General features: G+C 40.0%; 1 protein-coding gene across 4 annotated transcripts in view; it reads left to right on the forward strand.

The window, feature by feature from the left end:
* The first annotated feature begins 2191 nt into the window (after positions 1 to 2191).
* Positions 2192 to 14358, forward strand: part of pxylp1 (2-phosphoxylose phosphatase 1) — a 152810-nt gene continuing 140643 nt past the window's right edge. For 2 of the 4 annotated variants that reach the window (XM_052018133.1, XM_052018135.1), the window contains exon 1: positions 2311 to 2554. In XM_052018133.1, coding sequence (XP_051874093.1) covers positions 2504 to 2554 — 51 coding nt within the window. In that variant the 5' untranslated portion in view covers positions 2311 to 2503. Of the gene's footprint in view, positions 2256 to 2310; positions 2555 to 2686; positions 2764 to 14358 lie in introns of those variants that run through there. The other 2 variants (XM_052018132.1, XM_052018134.1) reach the window with 2 other exon arrangements.

Consider the following 14358-nt stretch of genomic DNA (forward strand, 5'->3'; position numbering starts at 1 on the left):
GACATAGTGGTTAATGAGGGTAGGTGGTGGGCTAGAGTTGGGTGTTGTTAGTATACACATGGAAACTAACACAGCACTTCACTGGAATTGCTGAAGGTCAGTGCACAGATGATAAATGGTGGTGATGGCAGTGGGCTGTGGGATACAAAGAGTCATCCTTAAAAGATATAAAATGGGAGCAGGAAATAGAAACCTTGGCAGTTGATTGAATATTTCCCTGTGCATTCTATGCTTATAGATGTCACAAATCACTAAAAAATGCTTGGATCGTCCAATGAGATAAACTGGGAAACACACAAAAAGTTTCAGGGCAACTCTGCAAAGTCAATTGCAAATTTTATTTCTTCGTCACTGAGAACAAATTCTGACCCAATATGTACTGGTTTTATTTAGGTAATATAATCAATTTTTGTCTGTGGAAAGTATTTGAAAATAAAGATTTTATAGCAAATTTATATTCTCATCTGCTAAAAATAATGCTTTGGTCTGAAGTTTGTTTAATATTTTGAACAGAAGTTGTGGTCATAAAATATGAACAATAAGCAATTATTTAGATTGTGTAGGCACCTTGTAAAAGGCTACACTATTTGTGTTTGGAATCCATCTGATCTCTTTATGTGAAGAGTGATTTCAGAGAAAGTGTGGGTCAGGGTGGTGACAGCAGAATTTCTGCAATGGAGAAAAGTCCTGAAGTCCCAAAAAGCAAGCCTTAGAAAGAAAATAGGGTGCAATTGAGTTATTCTGTTAAAATTAATCAGGATTAATCTCTGATTTAGTGATTGGAAAATTACTTTCCAGTTATTTTTATACAACTAGACAAAAGTGCATTGTCAGTAACTATTGTACATGCAATAATGCACTTTGCAATTCACATCAAGCTTTGTTTCTCAAAATAATTGCTCAGTGACATGTTCTAAGTGATTTGAGAAGTAAACATGTGAAAGAAGTAACTGTTCATTGCAGATCATGTATGTTACACCTTCACTGATTGAGTAAATTAAAGTTTAGGAGTGAGTCAACCTTCATTCAACCAACATGCTCATTGTGTTTATGGCACCAAATAACACCATTGAAATGGTCCAGGAATACCTAAAAGGGTGTCAACCTGATGAAGCTGTTGCACATAACAGCAATAGACAGAGCTGAGCCATCTCCCAACCAACAGACCACAGCGAAGCTCTGGAGTCCAGACATGTCTAACAACATGAGTTACCCTCCGGTCCTCTGGCACTGCACCCGTGGCTAAGGACATTTTAAATACATCTGCCAGGGCCCCTGCAATTTCTACACTAGTCTTTCTCAATGTCCGAAGAAATTGTTTCTTACACTGAATCAAAATTCCAAGCACCATTCCCTTCTTTGGCCTTCTACACTCTTCTTTATTATGTTCTTATTTCTTTCTCCCATTATTAATGCCTATATTTCTCAGTTTTCATTTACTGCAACTCATTTCCCCACCATTTCACTTTTTTTCCCCCATTCGCTGCTCCCCTCAATGCTACTCTTCCTTGAATTCTGCTATTATTGGATATGACACTGTGTACCATGTAATAGATGTGATGCTGCATATTCTGGACGGGTTGGCCCATAGCTTTGAGAATTCCTACTTATTGTATGTGGACAGCAGGATGACTTCCTCTTCCTCCAGGACTTGGCACAGGTGTTGCTGAAGGAAGAGGTGCCTGGATATTGTGTTGATTTTTTTTAACAAATGCTGACAATCCGTTCTGATAAAGGGTCTTAGACCTGAAACATTAGCACTGTTTCTCTCTCCACAGATGCTGATTGACCCCTGAGTATTCCTAGGCACTTTCTGTTTTGATTGCTGACGATCCATGCTGTGGTTAGAATGGATGTACTTTGCAGGGTCAAGAAGCAGTTACCCCAGTAGCAGTCATTGCATTGAAGAGGAAAAGGGAGAAAATGGAAGGGAGAACTAGGCACAGACATTCAAAAATATGAACATTAAAAGGATGATATCTCTTTGAGAAAGGCTTGGTCTCATTTTCCTCGTCATTCAGTGCCAGCCCAGCTGAAGGCGGGTGTCCTGCGGCGATGTGTGTAGGTGTCTCGGCTCCAGCTGTGTGGTATTTCGTCCCCACACGGCTAGCCACCCTCTTTCGACCGGTAGATGGCAGCCAATAACATTTTACTCAAACAAATACTTCTCCCAGAAGCTGGGAAGGAAGAGAAAAAAAAGAGGACTTTAAACCTATTTGAGCGTAGGGAGCAGGCGGGGAGCTGGGTGGAGATAGGTGAGTGAGTGGTTTTGTTTTGGGAGTTCTGCTGCTTACACTGTTTGCCTATGGTTGAGGTTTCACACACTCCTGCTCTCTCTTTCTCTCTGATAGCTTTCTTTACACACGGGGGTTTTCACTCCAGAGTCTCTTGGGAGACGTGGCTCTGATAGTAAAGGCAACGACCGGAGCTCTCCCCACCCCCAACGCGTCTGACTGTGAATCACCATCTGTCAAAGGGAAGCAAAAGGAGCACAAAGAGTTGGATGCGAGCTACGTTGTCAGCTCTGCTCAGTCCCACTCCAGAACCACGCAAGGTAAGCACTCGCAACTGGTTCGGGTGGTGTTTTAGCAGCAGCTCCTCTTAGCACCCGAGCTGTCCTGGGGTGCAAAGAGTTGGTTCTTCCTTTGGTGAAATTAGATCGAGTAACAGCTGTTTCACTCCGCAGTTTGAACATTTAAGAAAAGGTTGGCTTCGATTGTGAACGGCATGATTTAAGTGAAATTCCTCACTCAGCACGCCAAGGTAGATCCGAGGATTATTTTTAACCTCTACACTGATAACAAAGGGTAGAAGCTTAAGGCTGATACTCCTGGCAGTGCAATGATGGTGGGTTATTGGGGGAACAACATACTTTCAATCTTTTCTTATGATCTTCTTTGTTAAATGATGCAACACATTGGCGATTTGCTATGTGCTATCATATGCTGATTTTTATACTTCTAATCTATTATAGAAAATGAAATAATTATAGATAATATGTTTACACTATATGGGTTTACATTTTATGTTGGATGCTTTTTCGATGGCAACATCTGTATACTGAACTCTATCGGGATCAAGTGGTTTATAATAGTGCCCAGGGTTGTTTCTGCTTTTTGTTTTGACCCCATTGGTGTTTGAAACAAACTCTGTATCTGACAACAAAAGGCATTTAGCATTGCACGTGATGTGACTTCATCATTCAAGCCATTCTTTAAACATGAACAAAAAATGCCAGGAACAGTGGGGCCACTCGACGTGCCCTGAGAGTATAGAACTTTGTACATAAAGAAAGAACGAGAAGCAGGTGAATTTAGTGAAATAAAAGCCAAGTTTACCTGCGGGAAAATGCAGAGGATCGACTTTTGAAGAGTCAAATTAGGCCACTGTATCTGCGTGGATTCGCCACCGGGAGTGATGAACATGCCAAAATACCCATGCCATGTTGGCAGCTAAAAAAATGTGACATTAGCTTTAGCTGTCTCACGGCAGAGTTTTACATTTCAACTTTTCAGCAGCTAAAAGCAATATAAATAATCTGTTTGTTTTATTGGATAAATACGCTTTTTAAAGAAAGGAAAGACATATGCTTTTATAGACCCGTTCACAATCTCAGAACTACTCAAGCACATGAAAGCAGGTTAACAATTTGAAGATGAGTCACAGCTGAGATGAGGGAAAGGTAACAGGCACGTTGAACACAGCAAAGTTCCCAGAACAGCAGTTAATGTCTTAGTTGATATTGATTGAGGTTTAAATTTTAGTCAGAGCAGTGGACAAGGTTACTCTGATCTTCAAACAATGTTGTTGGAAACTATTAAGTGCACCATTTCCAAACTACCACACCGGAGAATTAGTCGGAAGTGAAAGAGTATATTATATAAATATTTATATTGCAATCGTCAGCAGTGTTTACAATGACAAAGATTTAAATTTATTTAGTATTGTTACGTATGAACAGGTTGGAGGGCATACTCGACATCAAGTCAAAGAGGAGATATTGGCATGATAGAAAGCTTGGGCAAAGAAACAGTTCTAAGGTGAATTTTGGTGGTTGAAAGCACTTGTGTCCAGGCAAAAAGCCAAGATGCAGAATTGGAAATCCAGAGGAGGTCGCAAAGATAATTAAGAAAAAGAAGCCCATAAGAAATTTAAGTTTGAAGCATCAATCTATTGGGAGCTAATGTGAAAAGCAAAAACAGAAGTGACAAATAAGTAAGACTTGGTATGAGTTTGGATGTAAAAAAAAATTCCAGTTCAGATATGTTTTAATCATAGAATCACAGACAATTATAACACACAAGGAAACCATTCGGGCCATCATGCCCATTCAGGCTAAAACACAGCTATCCAGACTAGCCCCAGTTTTCACCTCTTGTTTTACAGACTTGTATGTTATCACACTTCTGGTACTTTTCAAATTGCCCTTTTAAATGTAATGAGGATTCCTGCCACCTTTTCAGGCAGTGAGTTCCAAGCCTTCACAACCTCTGAGTGAAAAATCCCCTTCTCTCCCTAATCCTTCGAACAATTATATAAACCATACCTCCTGCTTATTGACATCTCTGCTAGTGGAAGTAGATCCTTTTCTATCCATTTTGTTTAGAACCATCAGCATTTTATACACCTCAATTAAATTTCCATTCTGCCTATTGTACTCCAAAGAAAACAACCTCAACTTATCCTGCCTTTCCCCATGGCTAAAATCCCTATCCCTAGCAATGTCCTCCATAAGATTTGGTAGCCTCTCATGTTGCTGTCACATCCGTCCTGTAACATAGTAAACAGTGCTGACCATATTTTATTAGTTATGGACCTCTTGACAAGGTAGCACGTAGCAGGCTTGTCAAAAAGACTAAGGAATCCAAAGAAGAATGGCAAAAATTGGCTCAGCAGCAGGATGCAATGGGTAATGGTTGGCAGGTACTTTTGCCACAGGAAGGCTTTTTCTAGTGCATATCCATGGTACTTTGTGCATGTTGATTTGCTGTCTCTAGGAGACATTAATATTTTGGATTTAAATGTAGGAGGCATGATAAAGAAATTTGCAGATGTTATAAACATTAACCATGTAGTTCACAGTGAGGAGGAAAGCTTCAGATTGTAAGGATTAGGCTGTGTAGCTGTTTTATCGACTGGAATAAATACATTTGGCTAAATGGCCTCTTTCTGTGTCACAAATGTTCTGCATTATTTTAAGCCATTATTGCAAAACTGCATTATTTTATACAGTTCTAGCATAATGTCCTTTTACATTCTCTACCTCAGCTAGAAAAGAAATTATGTCATTCACCTTCGTAACGATTCTTAACGGTTTTGCTACTTTTATGGATCTGTGGACATGTGCTCCTGGGTCCCACTTTTCTTTAACACTCCTCAATATCTTATCGTAACTCATCTATTGTTTGTCATCATCAATGCATTACCTCAGACTCTTCTGGATTGAATTTCATTTGCCGTCTTCTGCCCAACTAATGTGTCCACTGATATCTTCAGTTTTCTTCCTTGCTATTAACCATACCACTAAATTTGGTATCATCTGTAAATTTTTTCATCAGGTCATTTATATTTATGTCTAAATTGTTGATATAAACCTCTGGACACTGGTTGTGAAGAGTGTGATTTATGAAAACAGGAAAGATGAGGCACTGAGATATGAATGTGAAGCCAACTCAGCAAATTTAACAGATTTAAGAAGATTTGCATTCCACAAGTCTATGAATGTTTTTATTGAGACTAATTATCAAAATGAAAGGATTTTTTTAGTTACTTCTGTATTAATATTCTCATGTAAAACTGCATGACTAATACTTGTGGCCCACTGCTGGCAGGGAGCGTGTTCTTGTTGAGAAATGCCTGTGTTTGATGTATTTTAACTTTGAGTGGCCTTTGCACACAACACATCCTTGTGATCCAAGACAAATGGAGACAAGGCTGTGCTGCATGCACAAACATGCCCTTGTTCAGTGCCTCATCCTCAGCCCTCCTCCCTTATCCACCTTCACCCAAGACCCTCTCACATTTTGTCTCCCCCATGCCTAGATCTTCAGACTCCCAGCCCCCTGCAAATCTGCAGTTTGTCTCTGAGTCCTTTTACTCACCTCACGCCCTCCTCCTCCTCTATTGCACCCCTTCATACTCAGATCTGTCCCAAATGTTATCTTCCTTCCTGTTTTTCAGCTCTTATCCACTTCCTCAACTGAGCCCAACCTAGGTTCACCTTACATTACATGCTTCCCAGATAAGCAGAACCAGGCACTTTCTTTCCTATCTCCCTAACCTAATATAAATGCCAAATATTTGATGTCATAGTAATATTTTTAAGATTGGCTAATGCTGCGTCCTGGAGTAGTAATGCTGCTTTCTGTTAGATTCAACAATCCAATAAGAATTGAAGAGCTTAAAAGAAGAAATAATAATGCTGTATTTTACTGTCAACTTTCATTGCGAATTTCAAAAATATCTACATGATAAACATTGGGGTCCCAAACAAGACAGCATTGATCATACAGGCTGTCCCAGGGTTAGAAACACCCGATTTATGGCAGAACTAGCTTTTTCCCTCTCCCTCTCCCTTATTAGTAGTTATTCTTTCTTAACAGTCTTATGTGTTTTGATGCCATTCATTACAATACTGTGAGGTATGTTACCATATCAAGTAATATTTGTGTATTTTCTGACTAATGGACCAAATTGACTTTAGAATATCTGTAAAACCAGAACCCATTCATTACCTGGGGACGGCCTGTATTTGTTCTGTTCTGGAATTCTATTTGGGTGTTAGAAGACTCCTTGTAAATTAAGGTGGATCTGGAAAGCTGACTGCCAGCCATTAATATGATGTTTAAAATTAAGCAGTTGAGTTCAGAGTTCTGACCCGTTAAGATCATCTTTCATTCGTGGGATATAGGCAGGAATGGCATGGCCAGCAGTTAATGCCCATTCCCAAATGGTCATGAGCCAAATGGCTCGTTTGGTCATTTCAGAAGAGAATTAAGAGCAAACCACATTGCTCTGGACCTGGAGTTATACATTGCTAGATCTGGAGATGATGTCATCCAGAAGGTTCTTCAGAAGTCAAGAATGAGGCGCAAATCTTATGGTTACAGCCGTTTTATTAGATGTTCATCACAGTACCGGTCAGACAGGGTCAGCCTGTACCAGCAAACAAGGCAAGTAAGAAGTAACAAAGAGCTTGACCACATGCCCTCCCTTTATACAACAACCCGATCTGAACCAAATCTGAAGTATAAAACCAAATACACTACAAGTTACTAAAAGTTTACAAACAGGTGATTATAAAAACATAAGCAAGTGTAAAGAAAGCTAAGACTACAAGGAAAAACACAATAAAAACAGCAATCTGGACCCTAATCCAACAATATAGACCAACCTGAATAAGGCTGACAGATTTCCTTCCCTGAAGGACATAAAATGACCCAGATGGATTTTTATGACAATCTGGTAGTTTCATGAATGTCATTACTGATGCTAACTTTTTCATTCCAGACTTATTTAATTTTTTGAATTTGAATTTCCCAGCCACCATTCATGTCTGCTATCCTATTCTTTTTGGAATGAATGAGCACGCATATTAGGTGGTAATGTGATCAGGTTTGAAGAGATTTTTTTTTATCTTTATCTGTGTGCGCTTAAAAGTCAATAGTTCTTCCAGAAATCAAAACTAAACCAGCACAAAACAGACCCAGGGAATGAACAGTGGTTAAATTTGTTAAATCTGCCAATCCACATAAAAAACAAAAATCAAGTGCTGTGTAAAGCAGTGGACAATCTGCTGCCACACATTGCCCCCATCCTAGGTTGAATTTTCAATACTTTCATTTTCAATTTTCAAAGATGAAGTGTGCATGTAGGGTGGATCTGTGAAGGAAGCTTTGGTAGAAAACGCTTAGCAGAAAATCCAGTAGTATACAGACAAGCAAATCTGTAACATTAAGAACTGCTCTTTCCTTTCACTTTCATGGTTACTCAGGCCAGTCAGAGGAAGTGAAATAAATAAGTGAAAATGTGTCAGCCCATTATTGATTAGAATTCTAAAGCGTCCCTTCACACCTTGCCGATCTCATTATACAGAATTCCAATGGATTCATCCATACCTCACCAATCCCATTATACAGAATTCCAATGGATTCATCCATACCTCACCAATCCCATTATACAGAATTCCAATGGATTCATCCATACCTCACCAATCCCATTATACAGAATTCCAATGGATTCATCCATACCTCACCAATCCCATTATACAGAATTCCAATGAGCCTGCCACATATCCCCAGTGAGAAGGGTGAGCAGCACAGGCCTACATTGGCTGATTAGATATTGTGCTCTCAGAAGTGGGTAAGCTGGATAAAGAACAGCAGGGGCTCCCCAGCATTAAAGAGAAAAGAACTTAACATATATATCGATGGCCTCAGGAATCAAGTCAATACCCCATTGCTAGAGATAGGAAATCCCATATTAATTTATGAGCAATTAATTATCTTTTGAAATGTGATGTTGATTTGTTGCCAATGTGGCAACCAATTTGCATAGAGCAAGATTCCATAAAATGAAATAATGGCCAACTATTATGGGCTATTTTGGGATTTGTTGATTAATAGATAGGTACTGACAAGGACATCGGGAGCTTTCCCTGATCTTTGTGGATAATGTCATGAGATCTAATTCCCACATGTAGTTTAACCATTGATCAGTTGAGCTCACAGATACACAAGTTTTATTGGTACTGATTTTCTAGATACTCAAACATCAGCATCACCAGGACATTTTAACCCATGCTTTGTTGAACCTAGCAATGCCTTTATCTCCAGTGCAAGACTGATAATTTTCTTATTAATTCCTGTGGCCACTCCCTTTATATTCTAACAATAATTTCAGAAAACAACTTTCTCTATTATCCTTGATTATATTCATCTGGCCAAGTATGAAATGTATGTAATGTAATCCTTCTTGCTCTCTGTTCAAGATAAGTAAAACAGTTTACTTGCAGGATCAGGCTTCAAGGAAAATCTCTTACAAGTGCTAATTTAGAGGATTTATGCTTTTGTGTAGTGACTTGGTTAAATTTATTTTAGTTTCAGAAACTGAACAGTGTGGAGAGTTCATGGTGAGATTCCTTTTAAGTAAATGATTGGATGGGCTACAGTTGAATGATTTTCATTAACGAGTGGATTTAGCAGAAGCCTTGGAAGAGCATGTTTGGTATTTAACTTATGCTGAGTGTTCTCAAGCCAAATTTGAATGAAGCTAAAAATGAGAACTGTGCCTTAGTTGCTTCTAGCTCCTACCTCATGTTTTTGTTTCTGGTGGCTGAATGCCACAATACCCTGAGTATGGTCCACCCACAAGATCAGAGGTACTTGCCTTCAACCTTTTGCAATTCTGAAGCAGCATCAAAGACTTCGAAGGAGAGGGAGAAATAATTAATTTAAAGGGTGGGAAAGGAGTGTAAACAGAGTGACAAATGGAAGGGCTTCAGCTTGCTCTGACAAAAAGACGAGATTGCAGAATGAGCAGAACCTTACTAGAATTGTGAATGAGGATCAGAAGGCCACCATGACTAATCAAGGAAAACTCGGCCAGTTTAGATTCAGTGCCTGACCAGTTCCTGATTCAGTGTGTCAAGGAATCACAGATGCAAAGTTCATTTTGATCGAGATTTCATTATGAATTCAAAAGGTGTACGAAATGGTCAACATCCACATGGCAAAGGTCCTTCACCAACCTGCCCCTGCTAGACCACACTGCTCTCCGACAGTAGGTTAATGCCGAGACTCTGGAAAATGCAGATCACTTCCTGTAAATTTGGAGCCACCTCTCGCTGAAGGCATATATTGATGGTGAAATGCACCATTACCTTAAATGTGGCAGCACACACTTTGATTGAGGAAAAGGATACTTGGCACAGACTTGGCACTAACTTCCTGGTCGACCAGGTAGTAGTGATCCCTACCCTTCTATATGCTTTTGGGACCTGGACTACCTATGACTGGCACTTCAAAAGCACTGGAAAAATATCACAGTGCTGTCTCCATAAAATCCTCCAGGTTCACTGGAAGGATAAGCAAACCAACATCAGAGCCTTCTCTCAGACCAGTGACCCCAGTATAGAGGTCCTAGTTACACTCGGTTGACAATATTGGGCAGTCCATATCATTCGCATCCCTGGCAGCAGACACCACTATTCTGTCATGAGAAGAGAATAGATGGCGGACACAGGAAAAGATTCAAGGATGTGCCCAAAGCCTCCTTGATGTAATGCAGCATCCCCATTGACTACTGGGAATCTTTGGCCCATGACCACTCAAAGTGGCGAAGGACCATTTGGAATTGTACTAAGAACCTTGAGTCCGTGCATCAGGAACACACCGGGGTTCTGCTTAAGCAGCAGAAGGAGCGGATACAAACTGCCCACCTGCCCCGCTGTGAAAGACTCTGTGGTTCCTACATTGGCCTCATTATCCACCTCAGAATACAGTACACAAATCCAGCATGGAGACAAATCATCCTCCATTCTATGTGATTGAGGATAAAGTCACAAAGCAGAGGATATTAATAATTTACACTGAGCACTTCTGGTTGTGATGGTCGGATATTTTACCATCTGCTTTATTGCTGTCTTTTAATCAAAGAAAATCCATGAGATGCAATAGTTTTAGAACATTCTTAAAGTAATATTAACAATATCCTGGCTATTATACTTTGCAAAGCTTGCATTATGCAAATTGCACCACTTCCTGAATAGAGTAATAAATAATAAATTGGAATAAGACATCTAAGTGAAGGGGACAATGAACAATTTTAGTTTGGCATAAATTTTAATATCAAGGACAAAAAGTACTTTTTTTAAACTAAAGACTTATTGTAAAGTATAAGCTAAATAACACCATTCTTGCCAGTCAGCCACTTCGGTATTTCTCGGGGGGGATATAATTATTTTCTGCTGACATCTACTTGGCAATTCAAAGATTCACAACCCTTCTACCTTCCAACATTCCTTGGCTGCATCTTTAATTAAGCCCCTTATAACCAATAAGATCTCCAATTAAAATCACTTCTTGGAACAATCCCTTTAGTATGTAAGAGTGCAAAGTAGGCTAATATAAAATGTATAAAAAATTATACAACAAGTTCCATTTGTGTAGCTGATTTAACATTGTAAAACATGTTGAGGTGCATTTCTGGAACTTGACAGATAAAAGTTGACTCTGGCACAGAATGGTTTTTATTATAAGAGGTATGGAGGACAAAAGTAGGGAGGTTTTGATGCAGCTTTCCAGGGGCCTAGTGAGACCACCATTGGAGGACTGCATATTTAAGGAAGAGGGTTGACAATGCAGAGAAAGTACACTGGAGATGAACTTGGGATGAAGTGGTTGATGTATGAAGAATCGCTGAGCAGGTTGGCCCTGTATTCAGTGGAGAATAGAAGAATGAGAGGTGATCATACTGAAACATTCAGGATTCTGAGCGAGTCTCAGAATAAGGGGTCACCCATTTCAGATGGAGATGAGGAGGAATTTCTTCTCTAAGAGGGCTGTGACTCTTTAGAGCGAAGAGTCAGAGACTTTTTCCCAGTGCAACAATGGCTAACACGAGGGGACATAATTTTAAGGTGATTGGAGGAACGTATAAGGGGGATGTCAGGAGTAAGTTTTTTACACAAGAGAGTGGTGGGTGCGTGGAACACACTGCTTGCAGAGGTTGTGGGGCAGATACATTAGGGACATTTAAGAGACTCTTAGATAGACACATGAATGATAGAAAGGTAGGGGGCTATGTGGGAGGGAAGGGTTAGATAGATCTTAGAGCAGGATAAAATGTCGGCACAACATTGTGGGCTGAAGGGCCTGTACTGTGCTGTAGTGTTCTATGTTCTATCAGAGAGCTGTGAAGACAGTGTCATTAAATACATTCAAGATGGAGAATGACAAATATTTAACTACAAAGGAGGCAAGGGGTATCAGGAGAGAATGGAAAAGTGGGATTGAGGCCGAGATTGGATCAGATGTGAACGTATTGAATGTTAGGATAGACTGGAAGTGTTGATTGGCTTCCTACTGCTCCAGTTTTTTATGAAGCATTCTGTCCATAATGTGTGTGCTGACTTCTTGGAAAAACTAACCAATTAGTTGTACTTTTTTTCCTAGCCCAACAAATGTTTAAGTGTGTAAACAATTACCTTTTGAAAGTTATTATTAAATCTGATTTGCAGTACTTTTGGATCTGTATGCCTAATCATATCAAAAATATTTCTATCTTTCCTTTTGAACCCTTGCAATAGCTTTAAATCTGTGCTCCCTTGTAACTAATCCTCCTGTCAGTGGAAACGGTTTCTCCTAATTTAGAACAATTTAGTTAAATCTTCCCGTAATCATTCTTTTACAAAGAACAATTCCTGGTTCCCTTGTCTCCCTACATAGGCAAGGTCCTCCAGTCCTTGTGTATAAAGCTTTTGCGGATCTGTGCAAGAGGAGAAAAGCAGAATTTTGGATTTTTAGCAACACACACAAAATGCTGGAGGAACTCAGCAGTTCAGGCAGCATCTATGGAGGGCAATAAACAGTCGATGCTTTGGTTTGAGACCCTTCATCAGGACTGGAGAGAAAGCGGGCAGAAGCCAGAATAAAAAGGTGGGGGGAATAGGGAGGAGCATAAACTGGGAGGTGATAGGTGAGTCCAGGTGAGAGGGGGAAGGTAGGTGGGTGGGGGAGGGGTGACGAAAGGGTTGACGTGAGAAGCTACGAGGTGATAAATGGAAGAGACAAAGGGCTAGAGAAGAAGGAGTCTGATAGGAGAGGACAGTAGACCATTAAATAAAGGGAAGGAGGTGGGGAACCAGAGGAGGGTGATGGGCAGGTCGTGAGGGTGGGGGAGGGGAAAGAGACAAGGTGAGGGGGCCGTGGGAATGAGGGAAAATAAAGGGGGGAGGAGGGTGAAAACAGAGGGGAGGGGTTACCAGAAGTTGGAGAAACTGTTGCTTTGGATTTTTATCCCATTTTGGTGTAGCCCTCCTAGCAGATGTTCAGAGCAGGAACATTCTTATAGCATGTAATATTTGTAACAATACTCTGAGGGAAAGCATTTATTGGTATAAACTGTATGCATTGGCTCAAAAAATAATGAATTAAGAAGAATAAAAGGTTTAAGCTCCACTTATGACTCAGTGGTTATGTACACCATATGTCTCTGAGCAATGATTTTTTGGTCTACACTGTTTGCTAATCTAAACCAGGGCAATAGTACAACTTTTCATTTGGCTCAAGTATTCCTACAGTGAGCGGAAATACTTCCCAATGCCAAGGTTGAATAACATGCTGCTAATCTGGTCTGAGTAGCTTCTGGCACATAGGAAGTTCAGCAAATTCCATGATGCAGCAGAATACCCCTTGGATTTAGGTTTGGGTGAAATATCTTGTGTTATTGATGGTTTGTCTTAATGAACCCTTTGCAGGATTTTCTATTACTCTTTGGCTTCTTTCAGGTTTCACTCCAAAAACAACATCCTGACTTGGAACAAGCTTGTCATTCCTTCATCATCACTGGATTTAAATCCTAAAATTTCTGACCAACCAACACTCTAGGAGTACCTTTATCAGAAGGATGACATTGGTTCAAGATGGTGGCTTAACGGCAATTAGGGATGGGCAATAAATGCTGGCCTTATGAGTGATGCCCGTATCCACCCCAAAAAATGCATGTGATAACCTGTGGCCAATTTTCTCTTCTAAAGCCACTGCCCTTTTCTTGGAATCCAGTTCAGTGACCAGTGCTTCCCTTGAAAAATATTCTTTATATTTTTGTGCACAGACTGCAGAGGAATTTGATTAATCAGGGGTGATTGGCACACAGCTTTTCAGATAGAGGCTATATGAATGGGAACACTTGCCTTGTTTCTTCTTCAGGCCTTGTCATCCTAATTGCTGATCCAGCTAAGATCAGTTCAGACCCTGCATCCTGGGAATAAATCTGGTACTTGGGTTTTTACCATTACATTTATCTGCTACATGGCTAGAGAGCATAAGTGCCAAACTTTTTTTTTCACTTCCTTTTCTCATCAGTTTTTGATCTCCAATTCCTCTCTTGAAGGCATTGACTTCTTGCTAGAATACTGTCTCACAATTGCTCAGTCTTGGGTACATCACTAGGACACCATCACTCTCATTCAGATCAATTTGCTCAGCACAGACTATGAACCTAATCCAGATCTCTCTGGTTTATATTCCTCAGCTGTTCAAGTTGAGTCATCAGAGAGCCCTATGTTTATGACCGTTACTTGTACTTTTATTATGTGAAGCAAATATTTGTTCAAGCATACATTACCTGGTTTCATGA

This window comes from Pristis pectinata, chromosome 6 (genome assembly GCF_009764475.1).
Source record: "Pristis pectinata isolate sPriPec2 chromosome 6, sPriPec2.1.pri, whole genome shotgun sequence".
In the NCBI taxonomy this organism is placed as follows: domain Eukaryota; kingdom Metazoa; phylum Chordata; class Chondrichthyes; order Rhinopristiformes; family Pristidae; genus Pristis; species Pristis pectinata.